Genomic DNA, 13,400 nt, shown 5'->3' with positions numbered 1-13,400 from the left:
TCCATTTTGGGCCTTGTAATAAACATGGGAAGGTTGATGAAAGAGGATATTTGACTTTGATACAGACAGATCGGACAATAGCAATATTATATTGTATATTGAAAAGAGAACTGAATTTGAAGTAATGAGACCCCTGTTTTAATTTGGCCCTGATAATTACTATCTGTGTGTCCCTGAGTTTTTTTTCTCAATAGTATTTTTTGTAAAGATAGTTTTCAACATTCATTTTTGTAAAACTTTTCCAAATTTTTCTTCTTCCTTCCCTTACTTTCTCCCTCCCCAAGATAGCAAGCAATTTGATATAAGTTAAATATATGCTATCCTTTTAAACATATTTCTATTTCTGTTATATTATACAAGAAAAATCAGATCAAAAGGGAAAAATATGAAAAAGAAAAAAACAAAAAAGCAAAAAGGTGAAAATACTATCCTTTGATCCACATTCAGTCTCCATAATTCTCTCTCTGGATGTCATTGTCCTTTTCCCTCCCAATTCTATTGAAATTGCCTTCAATCACTGCATTGTTGAGAAAAGCCAAGTCCATTACAATTGATCATCACATAATCTTATTTTTTAATTGTGGACAATGTTCTCCTGGGTTCTACTCACTTTATTCATCATCAGTCCATGTAGGTCTTTCCAGGCTTTTCTGAAATCAGCCTGCTCATCATTTCTTATAGAACAATAATATTCCATTAACTTCATGTCATAAGTTATTCAGTTATTCCCCAACTGATGGGCATCTGCTCAATTTACGATTTTTAATATCTCTTTGGAATACATAAGCACTAGTTGGACTGCTGGATCAAAAGGTATGCAGTTTCATAGCCCTTTGGGCATAGTTCCATATTACTCTCCAGAAAGGTTGGATCAGTTCACAACTCCACCAAAAATGTATTAGTATTCCAGGTTTTCCACATGCCCTGAAAAATTTATCATTATCTTTTCCTGTCATCTTAACCAATGTGAGAGGTATGAGGTGGTACCTAAGTATGTCATCTTAACTCTTTGGGTTTCAATTTATTTACCTATCAAAGGGTAATTTCAATCTCTGTTGTTGAAAACAACAGCTGTTGTTTTTGTTGAAATTCAGTTGTTTCACTGGAAGAAAAAAACCACCTCCAGGATTTAGTATCCTAACTTTAGTATGAGCTGTTTGTTACACATATATCTTATACATACAAGATCCCTGATGAGGTAATAGGGAACCTCAAAATGATGAGGTAACTTGAACCAAATCATGAGGTAAATACCTAATGAGGAGGTATATACCTCAATAGGATTAAGTGAGGTCTAGTGGCAGGATTCGGGGTACAGGGAGTCACATGGAGCTCCCCGCAACCCCCTTAGGATTCGGCGCAAGGATACAAAGTTAAATCAGGTCTAGTGGCGGCGAGAGTCCCCTGTAAATGAATTTACAGGCCAAAAACCTAGATGGGTAAAAAGATGTTTATTGCCAGGTTTGGAAACAAGGTTAAAGTCTGATTAGTAAAAGGCATTAGATAGAGGAAGATATACGCCGAAAGCGGGGGAGACAGAAAATTTCTGATGCAAGCATCTTAGCTGGCATCTTTCAAATCTCTGAACCAAAGATGGTTCTAGCTTTGCTCTTTTTATCTGCTTGAAGAAGTAATGGGCGGAGCTCAGGTTAATTCTTTGAAGGCCAGATTTTTGGCGGGCTTTATCCAAGCCAGCTCAGATCCGGTGGGGGGGCTGGGTACAAGCCCAAACTAGTTTTGACCAGATCTTGTATAAAAGGGGGCTGAAAACCCAAACCAATTGGGGGCTGGGTACAGCCCAAACTGGCTCAGATACGGATCTTTTCCCCTAGGAATATCTTGTCCCAAAGGTAGATCAGACAAGGAATCTTAAAGGGGCTACACCAGCAACAATCCCCTTGTTTGTACTCTTGCATGAATGCACCCTGAGCATCTCTTCACATGTTTTTTAATGTGTTCATTCTTCCACTGATGTGTATATTTGTGGGAGAGCACTCCCCATGTTTATGGGGAAAATGTTTTGTGGTTACTTTTTTTTTTCTATGCCATTTTATTTAAATGCCTTTCCTTTGAACAAATTATGGCAGTCTGCCTGACCAACAAAGTTCAATCCATTGTGGGGGCTCATGAACTATAATTTTAAAGGCTGAGAAACTACAGAATACTTTGAATCCAGAGTAGCCACTCCCTGTGAGTTTAGATAGGTAGAGGGTACCTTCCATGAACTACTAAAAGAAAGATTGTACTAAATATCTTTCTTGTTCCCTTCAGTTTGCAGCATTCATTCTTTTTTTCCCCTCTAAGGGAAATTAAATTCATATAGTAATGACTTAACCTGACCAACCAAACAAAACATTGTCTTGCAATTGGTACAAATGATTTCCAGGCATTGTTAATCTTATAAGCCTAAGTAAAAACAGTCCTTGTGTTGACAGGCCTCTCCATAGATGGGCTGGCTTCCAGATATATACTTGAAAGAAATTGTCTTTCTCCCATTTATCATTACCTAACATGGGTCTTCTACAAGCTCAACATGAAGAGTTTTATTGAAAGGCTTTGTCTGCTATGTTTCTTCCCTTTCATTCACTACAACACCTGGTGAAAAATATAGATGGATTTTGTTCTTCACTATCCATAGATATTGTTTGCATTGTTACTGAAGCCTAATGGAGGGAGATGAACAATGTCACAAATGTTCAATTTCAGGTCCTTTCTATGCTTTAGCATCTCCTAGGAACATTGTTTACATATTACAACAATGTAGAGGGATGAAACAAGCTTTCCTATTAGGAAAATCAATTTTCCAATCAATCAAAACTTTTACTTCTCATATTAAAATATCCTGTCTTTGATAGAGTAATAGCTCATATTTTGGCACTTCCAAGTATGAAAAAATTGTAACATATATTATCTCATTAGATCTTCATAGCAAATCTTTAAAGTAATATTATTATCCAGATTTCATAGATGAGGAAACTGAGGCTGGGGAGATTAAGTGACTTGCTTGAGTTGGTATAATTATAGTGTTTCAAGCAATATTCAAAACATATCTTTATGACTTCAGAGCTCGATACTCTATTCACCAGCTATCTTTGGGAGTGAAAAAAATATATTTCACCTAACCACGACAAAATCCCGAGACATTGGCTTCAGAGTTGGATTAAAGGAGAGACAACATTATGAACAAATGAATATTTAAAAACTCTAGATTCAGTAGAAATATAAAAAAGATAGAATACAATATACATCAAGAAGCAGTAATAACACTAGTAACAATAATAAATGACTCATTAATGATATGGAAAAATAAATCCTTAGTCTTGGAAAGATAATTTGCATTACAGTTAGTTTCAGCAAGATGAAGTAGAGCAAGTCCTCTAACTGGAGTTAGAGAGAGCCTGATTTTAATACCACTCTACACTTACTAAGCTGTATGATTGGGCAAATCACTTTGCTCCTATGAGTCTCAGAAGAGATTCTACTAATATTTATCTACCTCATGTGGTTGTTTGCAAATATAACTCATTTTGTTACCCACAGAGATTACAGATACTGTAACTCTATCATTAAGAGCCAAGTGGAGCTTTGTGAAACAAGGCAGTCTGAAGTTTTGTATTATCAGGTATTTCTTCCTGTGGAATCAGGGAAAGGCTGACTGGGTTAATTTTGCTTTTTTTTATGAGAATCTATAAAGAATCTGTATAGAATATAGAAAGAAAGGTTAAAAAGAAATTCTGTTTTATTGAACTATATCCATTTTTAAGGGCTTAAAAAAACCTTGATAAAAAGAATTTTATGAAGGAAATATTAGATACTAGCAGTTTATTATTGATTGATTGTTGTCTTTTGTACTCAAAGAGGACCTTAATGACATGATATTATGTTACAGTCAGTGTATGTGTCTAACTGTGGCGATCAGACCAATACAAGCTCAGAAGACTACCCATAGGTTGGGCACAAATAGTCCACATTACATTTGAAATGGAGATGTCTCTAAATTTGCACACCTCATATTTCTTTTGAGCTACTGTCATTCTGCTTTGCTCATAGAACACAACACCATTTTGATGTGGGCACACCTTGCTGGGCAGTCCTGTGCCAATGTCTCCCATATACCGCAATTGATACCAATGTGCATTATGGATAGAATGTTTACTGTGATGGTTGAAAAGAGATAAATGAAAAGAACTAACATAGCAATTCCTGAGAAGCTGAATTTACTTGTTATCTTAAAGAAAAACTTAAAAAATAATTTTTAATAGAATTTCATCAGTGTTTGGAGTAAATTAAATGATGAAATATTTCCAGAACTGAAGTAATTTGTCTTTATAGTAAAGAACTGAGGTGACTGATTGAGATATTTTTCAGCCAAAATATTATAAATATTTTCTTTTTATTATTAGTTTAATTTGTTAATGAATTATATATTTTGAAAATTTAATTTTATTGATTTATGGGAGATTTAAGAGTTTAATATTGAGAGATACAAATATCTACTATTAGAAAAAGGAGGTTTCTCCAGTTTAATTAATAAGTAGTATTTCACATAGCAAGGTAGAAGTTAAAAATAAATGATTAATGGGAAAAGATTATGATATTATTAATAAGAAAATACACATATAACCCTAGATTATTTTAAATCTTAGAATAATAATTAAATATGGGAATAAGTCAAGTAGCATACTGAGGTGTAACCAATAAGTATGTGTGGTTGAGCCCTATAAACCCTGGCTACATTAGGATCTCATGAGATAATACATGAAAAGCTCTTTGCAAACCTTAAAAGCATTATATAAATGTTAGCTGTTATTATCAAACAATCTTGCTTTAACCAGTGTATTACCTTTTCATAGCAGGAGCTGGAAAAGAGAATGCAAGCTTTGACATACACTTCTGGGAAAAGGCAATACTTACACAAAATGAAAATGCTAGAAATGAACTGCAAGAAACAAGAGGTAAAGATAACAAAGGAGAGGACTCATCATTTATTAATTTCAAAAGTATTAATTTTTACTAATCTATTAATTAAATTTATTGTTTATTAATTTTAAATACCTCGAGAGATGTGTGTGTATGTATAACCTTTTTTTTCTTCCTTCCCCCCATAGAGACTTTAAGAAGAGGTTAAAAATAAATCACTGAACTTTCAGTTAATTCAGCCATAACAATACTATGAGAGACAATAACAATGGCTATGGGATGGATCAGGAAGAACTTTTTCCTGATAGGATCATCTTTTCTTTTACTGGCATATATTTTGATATTGTCTTAATATCACTTTATCTGCTATATAACTTGAATGAGTTTTCAAGGAGAGCTTGAAAAGAGACCTTTTAAGTTCAAAATGTAATTTCTTTACTTGTGTTAGAGTCAAATCAAGGGTGAGATGATTTTGCCTTAATGTGGAAAATTGAGAGAGTTTTAATAGAACTCACATGCTGACAAAAAGAAGGTCTCTAGACTCCTTTCATCCTCGAGCAATTATCTATTTACTTTAGGAATTACTCATTCTGTCCCTAGTCCCCAGGAATCAAGATTCTTAGATGTCAAAAGTGAAGAAACACAACTTCTACCTATGATGAAATAATTCTATGTGGCTACCCTTCAGATACTCATAGATATAGTTTTCTTTGGTGTTCTTTTTTCCAAACTAAACATCTCCAATTTCTTCAAATGATCCTGATTACCACATTTTCTATTCTTCTCATCATTTTTGCCAGACATTTGTGGACACATTTCACTTTGTCTTTTTCCAAATGAAATGCTTAGAAATGAGCCCAGTACTCCAGGGCAAAGTAAAAAACTATTAATTCCTTCATTCTAAACCTGATGCTTTTCTGTGCCATTTAGGATATTATTTGATTCTTTACCCTATACATCCCACTATTGGTCTATTTTAAGCTTGCAGTTCACCAAATCTCCAGTTCTTTTTTTCTAATTTTGATGTAGCTAAGCTTTCTACTCCCCCCATATTGTACTATGTTTGATTTTTTTAAATATAAGAAAAGAATGTATTTCTGTATATATGTATATGTATTTCTGTCATTTCATTTTATTTGATTTTATTGGGAGATTTCTCAATGCAATCTCTGTTATCCAATATATCAGTTAATCCTCCAAACTTTGTGCCATCTTAAAATTTAATAAGCATGCTATACAAGCTTCCTTTTAAGTCATTGATAAAATTAAATAGGAAATAAAGGATTAAGAACATATCACTCTGACACGCTACTAGATAGATTGCTCTTCAAATTGATTATGTAGTCATCCCTACATACTTAATGATTTTTATCCTTCAATCACATATAAGTTGGAGTGATATAGGCTGAATGATAGTATGGTACAGTGTCGTTCAGCTTATATCACTGTCTTATGTGTGATGTGCCTAGAATATAGTGGGAACATAACAAACACTCATTGATCAAAAAGTATACATCCACTTATCCACAAGTATAGCATGACAAACTGTAAAATTCTTTGCTAAAGTCTAGATATGTTATATCAACCACATTTCCCTGATCTACAAATCTAGTGAGCCTGTCAGAAAAGGAAACCAGGTTAATTTGCCATGCCTTGCTGATGATATTGCACTGATTTGTACTCATCACTTATTCCCTAAGTGTTCACAAACTATTCCTTAGTAATCTAGAACTTTGTGGAGAATATAAATCAAGCTCATGTGTCCCCAGTTTGCTAATTCTATCCTTTTACACTTCAAAAAATGGTACACTGGTTCTTCTCCAATCCTATAGCACATTTCTCATTTTCTAGATTCTGGAAAAAAAAAAAGATTAAAAAAAAAGATCTGCAACAATTTAGCAATCACATATACTTTTTCCTTTTTTTCATTTTTATAATAGTTTTTTTTTCAAATAGTTTTCAACATTCACCTTTGCAAAACCTTGTGTTCCAAATTTTTCTCCCTCTTTCCTCTTCTCTCCCCTCTCCTAGACAGGAAGCAATCCAATATTGGTTAAACATATGCAATTCTTCTAAATATATTTCCACATTTATCATGCTGCATGAGAAAAAACAAATCAAAAAGGAAAAAAAATGAGAAGGAAAAGAAAAGCAAACAAACAATAACAATAACAAAAAAGTTGAAATTAGTATTTTGTGATCCACATTCAGTCCCCGTAGTCCTTTCTCTGGATGCAAATGGCTCTCTCCAACCCAAGTCTATTGGAACTGGCCTGAATCATCTCATTATTGAAAAGTGCCAAGTCCATCACATTTGATTATCAGATAATCTTTTATTGTTTCTGAATCTGGAATATAGTTTGCCCAGGTCTGGAGACTTGAACTCATTAAAACCTATAAGATGTTTCCTAATCCTTTCCTCAGTTATCTAATATGTCCCTTCCCTATTGACCACTCTTGGTATCATCATCTGTTCAAATATCATTACTGTTGGAAGAGAAAAGAAAAAAAAAAACCTAGTTGGGAGGCAGGTTAATTTAGCTTTTAAATAAAACTTTAACTTTTGGATTAGAGAACCTAGGTTCAAATCTTATCTCTGATGAATAGGATCAATCATTTAATTTCTATGTGTCTCACCTCTTATCTTTAAAATAAAGGAATTGGAATTAAATTATTTTTTTAAAACTCTCCCAAAATGGTGAGGAGGTTAAATGATTCAACTTTTTTTTCTTTTCTCTTATTATAGAACATGATCACCACCTATGAATATCTGAAAAGTAGTCACGTAGAATTATTTCATCTCAGAACAATGGATAGAAGTTGTATTTCTTCACATTTGGAATCTAAGAATCCTGATTCCTGGGGACTAGGGGCAGAATGAGTAATCCCTGCAGTAAACAGATAGTTGTTTGGGATGATGGGGATGAAAGAAATCTGGAGACCTTTTTCCTTGTCAGTTTAAAAGTTCTATTACAACTGTCTCATCTTCCCACCCTGAGACAAAATCATTTCATCATTCTATTTGACTCTGACACAAGTAAAAAAAATTACAATTTGAATTCAAATGGTCTCATTTCAAGAGTCTTCTTTGAAAACTCATTCAAGTTATAAAGCAGATAAAATGATATTAAGAAATATCAAAATATATGCTGATAACAGAAAAGATATATATATAATTATATATATGTAATTTCAAAAGATATATATATAATTGTATATATATATAATTATAAAAATATATATAATATATTTTATTATATATAAGTATATATAATATATAAAATATTATATTATAAATATATTATATATAAATATATATAATATATAAAAAGATATATATATAATTTCAACCCTAGAATTCACATTTCAGAAGCCCTCTTTGCTTGTAGGGCCATTTTCTCTGATTTGAAGCAGGGAGGTCTTCCTATCCCAACCTCCTAAGGAGAGTTCTCAGGCCAGCTATCTCTTCATTTTCTATCTGACTTCACTTTCTGCATTTCTTCATCTTCCTTACTCCATTTCAATTTCTTTTTAGTTGTTATCCTCCCCATTCCTCTTAACTGGCAATCTAGTTGATATTGGAAATCACAGCTACTTATAAGACTTTTCTCCAAATTGTTTCAGTCTAACATATGTCTTTGTCCTTGTAATGAACTGTGAAATGTTCAGTTTGTTAGTCTCTAAATTCTGTATAGTGAAGGCTGCCAAACTTGGAGAAGAAGTTAGCTATTTACTTTTCTGTTATATTAATATAATTGAATCATTTACTGGCTCAGGCTGAATTGAAGAGAAGTCTCCACAGAGAAGCAAGAATTAATAAGCACAAAATGAGAGAACTCAAAGCCAAAAAAGTCCTTGAAAACATGCCAAGAGATGATGACAATGAAGACTTTGTAACTATGGAGTCTAATATACCCATAAATGGAGAAAGAGGTGAGTTTAGTCATTTTTCCATTAAATAAAGTATTCCCAATTTGTTTAGTTTCATCTGGCAAATTTCTGATGAAAAAAGAGCAATGACTTTGGGTTACTCCTATTGTACTTATGGAATTTACTAAGTTTGTCCTAACTATACATTTTGGGATTGAGGAATTGGAAGTAAAAAAAGAAGTTTGCAAAACAGTTAGAAAAGACTTTATTAATTTAGTATTTCACTAAATTATTAAAAATATTTTAGATATATTATGACTCACTCATTTTTAGGAGCCAAATAGAAAAATCTTCCTTTATGATTAAAGAAAACAAAAGACAAAGAGGTTTATTAATGGATTGCAAGTTGCACCAGATGTTAATATATTTAGAAACAGTTTTTTTTATTTTCTTACATAGTGCTCTGCCATCCCCAAGACAGTCCAATCTAATACAATCGAATCCAACTAGTATGATTAGAGACCTTTCAATGTGGTTGACAACTAAGGATATATGGACCACTAAGCCTAAGTGACTCCATATTGGAGTTCTATCATTATAAATATAATATCAAACAATATAAAGTTTACAATATCACAGTATATACATAAATATGTGTATATACATGTTTTTAATATCTTGTCGATCAAATCCTTATCTGAAAAACTTCATAAAATGATATTTTTCCCAATTGACTTTCCCTTATCCCAATCAAATCGGGAAAATATCTTTATATAAAATTTCTCAGATAAGAATCTGATGTTCATAATATTGGTCTAAACCTAATATATGCCAGATTGCTTTCCACTTTTTATAAAATGGGGGGTATTTCTAAGTATTTTATGTATTTCAAATCAATATTTGTTATTTGTATTGTCTGTAATTCTCCTGTGCTTTATCCTTCTCTCATTTTGATATTAGAATTATATTTGCCTCACAAAAGAAGCAAAGAAGAATATTTTAATTCTAATTTTTAAAGAATAATTTGTGTCATATTGATATTATTTTTTAAAAGTTTGATAAAATTCTCTTATGAATTCATCATAATCATTATTAGGGCCATTTTTTCCCTCCCATACAAAGTTCTTTTTCTTTACCAACATTAGATTACTTAAGGTTTTTATTTGCTTTTCTGTTCATTTGAGTGTTTTATGTTTTTGAAAGTATTTCTTATAAGATGACTATTATGAAAAAGTCTTGAATGACTACACATGTATAACCTATATAGATTTATTAGCATTCTCAATAGGTCGAGGGAAAGGGGGAGAAAATCTGGGACTCAAAATATAAAAAATAAATATTATTTACATATAACTGGGGGGGGAAATAAAATATTAAAATAAAGGGAAAGAAAGAAAGTATTACTCTTTCTTTTATCTTCTCAGATTTATTAACATATAACTATTCAAAGTGAGTTTTTGTAATCCTTTATTTTCTTCTGTTTTCCGTGTTCAATTTTCACTAATCCCTGTTTTGCTTAAGTGACTTCTGGGAAGACAGAACTGGTCCCAGATGAATACCAATTTTTTTCTTTTTGGCCTGATATTCTCCCCCTCTTTCCCCACATTAATGCCTTGTTCCACTTCCCTTTCTGTTTCAGTTCTCTGGTTGATCCCTGGAGCAGCATATTACCACTATTATATCTCCTTCTTCTCTAGAATAATAATAATAATAAAAACACTTGTATATAATGTACTATGTGCCAGGTACTGTTCTAAATGCTCTGCCCATATTATTGCTTTTGATCCTCATAGCAACTCTGGGATATAGATACCATCATCATTCCTATTTTACAGATGAAGAAACTGAGGCAAACAGGATTAAATTATTTACCCAGGGTTACACAACTAGTAAGTGTCTTAGACAAAAATTGAATTCAGGTTTTCCTGATATCAGGCCTGGCACTTTATCCACTGTACTACTTAGCTGCCCAGGGCTAAACAAGTCCAGTTGTTAACTACTCTTCCCTTCTCTACTAGCCAAAGAGTACATCTAAAGAACTTATTCTCCTCTCCCTTTGCTAGGCTATGGTTTTCCTACCTTCTAGTGCCTACCTTCTACTTTTCTTATATTAAAAATGTGAAAAAAAACCAAACATTTTTAGTTTCCCTGGTGAGGTAGTCAAGAATTAGTTTTCAGGCTGTAATTTGGAGATCTCTGTTCTGGGGAAAGAGAAAAATGGCAGTAACTTACTTCACTAACTTCTGCAATGGTTCACATACATCAAAAGAGGTAATATGATTTTTGTTATAAAAAATAAAATTTGAAAATAAAGAAATCTAAAGGTTTGAATAGATATTAGTCTTTCTAACACCAGGACTTCAAGGTATTATTATATGTAGACATTTCTGAAACCTATATATCCAATCCTTTTTAAATTCTATTCTTGAATTCCCAACTGCCCATGAACCATGGAGGACATCCAACTAGATGTCCTGTAAGCATCTCAAGCTTAAAATGGCCAAAATATCCACTCTCCCTGATTTCCTTATTTCTACTGAGGATACATTATCCTTCTTGTCATTCAGATTTACAATACAGGAATCATTATTAACTCTTCCCTCTCATCCCTTATAATCCAATCATTCTTGTCAATTCTACCTCTCACATCTGTCCTCTTTATTTTCACCCATATGGTCACCATTCTAACTCAGACCATAATCATCTCTCACCCAGAGCATTGCTATAGCATTCTAATTGGTCTAGCAATTTCTAATCTCTCTTCTCTCCAATTTACCCTTCACACAGCTGCTTAAGTGATATTTTTAGGGCACAAGACTGACTGTGTCACTTTCCTGATAAAGCTCTAGTGGTTTCCTCTTGCCTCTGGGATAAAATATAAACTTCTCTGATTAGCATTTAAAACCTTCTCAATCTGGTCCCAATCTGTCTTTCTAATCTAATTGCACATTTGTATTCTTCACAAATTCGTAACTGGTTTACTTTGTTTTCCTCCATACACAATATTTCATCTTCTTCCTCCTTGCCTTTATATAAACTGTCCACTTTATCTGAAATTCATTTCCTCCTCTTAATCCATCACAAAAATTAGTTAGATTCTTTCAAATCTCAGCTCAAGTGTCATTTCTCATACCATGCCTATCCTAACCTCAATGTCATCAATTCAGAAATTAGTTTGCAGTTACTTTATACATTTACATTATACACATACATTATACATATACTTTATACACATATATGTAATATTGTTTATTATTAATATTTATGTTGTTAGTAATACAATATTATTGATATTTACATGTAATATTTCCTTTTCAACATATAGATGCACACATTCATGAATACATGCCTACACATGTATGTGCATACATGTGTGTATATGTGTGTGTATATCTACATATACATATATAGTTTTGCCCTTATAGAATGAGGACAAAGTCATTTGGGGGAGGGGGATCATTATAGCTCTACTTCAGTATCTGGCATATTATGGGTACTTAATAAATGTGTATTGAATGAATAAATTAATGAATGAATCTAGATTTTTTTTGGAAGCAAACTTTCCTTAGACACAATATTGATTATGTTGGATTGAATTCTAAAAGAATTTTGGTCTTTTGTAGGAAATGCATGGAATAAAGAATTTATGAATCATGAATGGAGTGGATATCATCCCAGGAAAAGTGATGAATTGAGAAGACAGAGCCTCAAACAGCAGGTCCAAGATGAATTATTTTGGGACAGTTCTAGCACCAATTCAGATGAGTCAGAAAAAGATGAAAGGAAATGCTGGACACTAGTGAGGACCAAGACAGAAAGAATTCCAGTTTTTGATGAATTCTTTGATTAAGAGTAAAACAGCTACAAGATTGGAAAAAGAAAGGGAGAGAGGAAGTGGATTGAAAAATTCAATTACTTGTGATTCCAGGACCTAGAACAATGCATGGCATATAGGAAGTGCTTAATAAATACTTTTGGATTAATTGCTTAATTTTAATTTAATTTTAGTACTGATTCAAATCAATATGTGGAATAAGCTACCTTTTTAAAAAAAACCTTTATTTTTAAATAAAGTTTTCCTAGTTCCAAAGTATTATATCTCTGTCTCATTTATAAAACAAATAAATTAGGAGATTGGTTGTTCATATTATGCTCTTTATTTTATTTACAAGAATTACAACATTGGTGTTTAAAATACCAACATCATCAAGGAAGCTTATAGGTTTGTTTTCATATAACTAACTTTTGGTCTTAACATAGAAGCACCTGGGAGACTACAGGAATATTTAATATGTTAGGATTATTGATTAAGAAAATAATGATTAAATGAAGTTAAAACAATTCTGAGAATATAATGAAGATTTATAAAGAGTAAGAGTTGAGAGCTAGAAGGATTCTTGGGGATTATATAATTAAGAGAAAATTATTACAATTTACAAAAACTAAATGTACATGTATTTTGAAAAACATCTCTTGTGAAATCCAAATGCAGCTGCCTCCTCAACATCATATGCTTTTTTATAGATTTGTTTTGGGAAGGTTGTTCAATGTTATTAGAAAAAACAGCCAAGTGATTGGATTGCAGAATCAATATCTAAAAAGAGATCTAT

The 13,400-nt window shown here is 32.3% G+C and overlaps 1 protein-coding gene across 1 annotated transcript in view; it reads left to right on the top strand.

Annotated features, from left to right (window-relative positions):
* CCDC198 (coiled-coil domain containing 198) overlaps positions 1-12,657 on the top strand; it is a 46,336-nt gene extending 33,679 nt beyond the window's left edge. Inside the window, exons 4-6 of the mRNA XM_074285122.1 lie at positions 4,857-4,955; positions 8,697-8,853; positions 12,414-12,657. Of these exons, the coding sequence (XP_074141223.1) occupies positions 4,857-4,955; positions 8,697-8,853; positions 12,414-12,640 (483 nt within the window). The 3' untranslated portion in view covers positions 12,641-12,657. The remainder of the gene's footprint in view (positions 1-4,856; positions 4,956-8,696; positions 8,854-12,413) is intronic.
* The last annotated feature ends 743 nt before the right edge of the window (positions 12,658-13,400 follow it).

The sequence above is a fragment of the Sminthopsis crassicaudata genome, chromosome 2 (genome assembly GCF_048593235.1).
Source record: "Sminthopsis crassicaudata isolate SCR6 chromosome 2, ASM4859323v1, whole genome shotgun sequence".
Taxonomy (NCBI): domain Eukaryota; kingdom Metazoa; phylum Chordata; class Mammalia; order Dasyuromorphia; family Dasyuridae; genus Sminthopsis; species Sminthopsis crassicaudata.
Note: the sequence above shows the minus strand (reverse complement) of the source record. Positions and strands in the feature narration are given on the sequence as shown.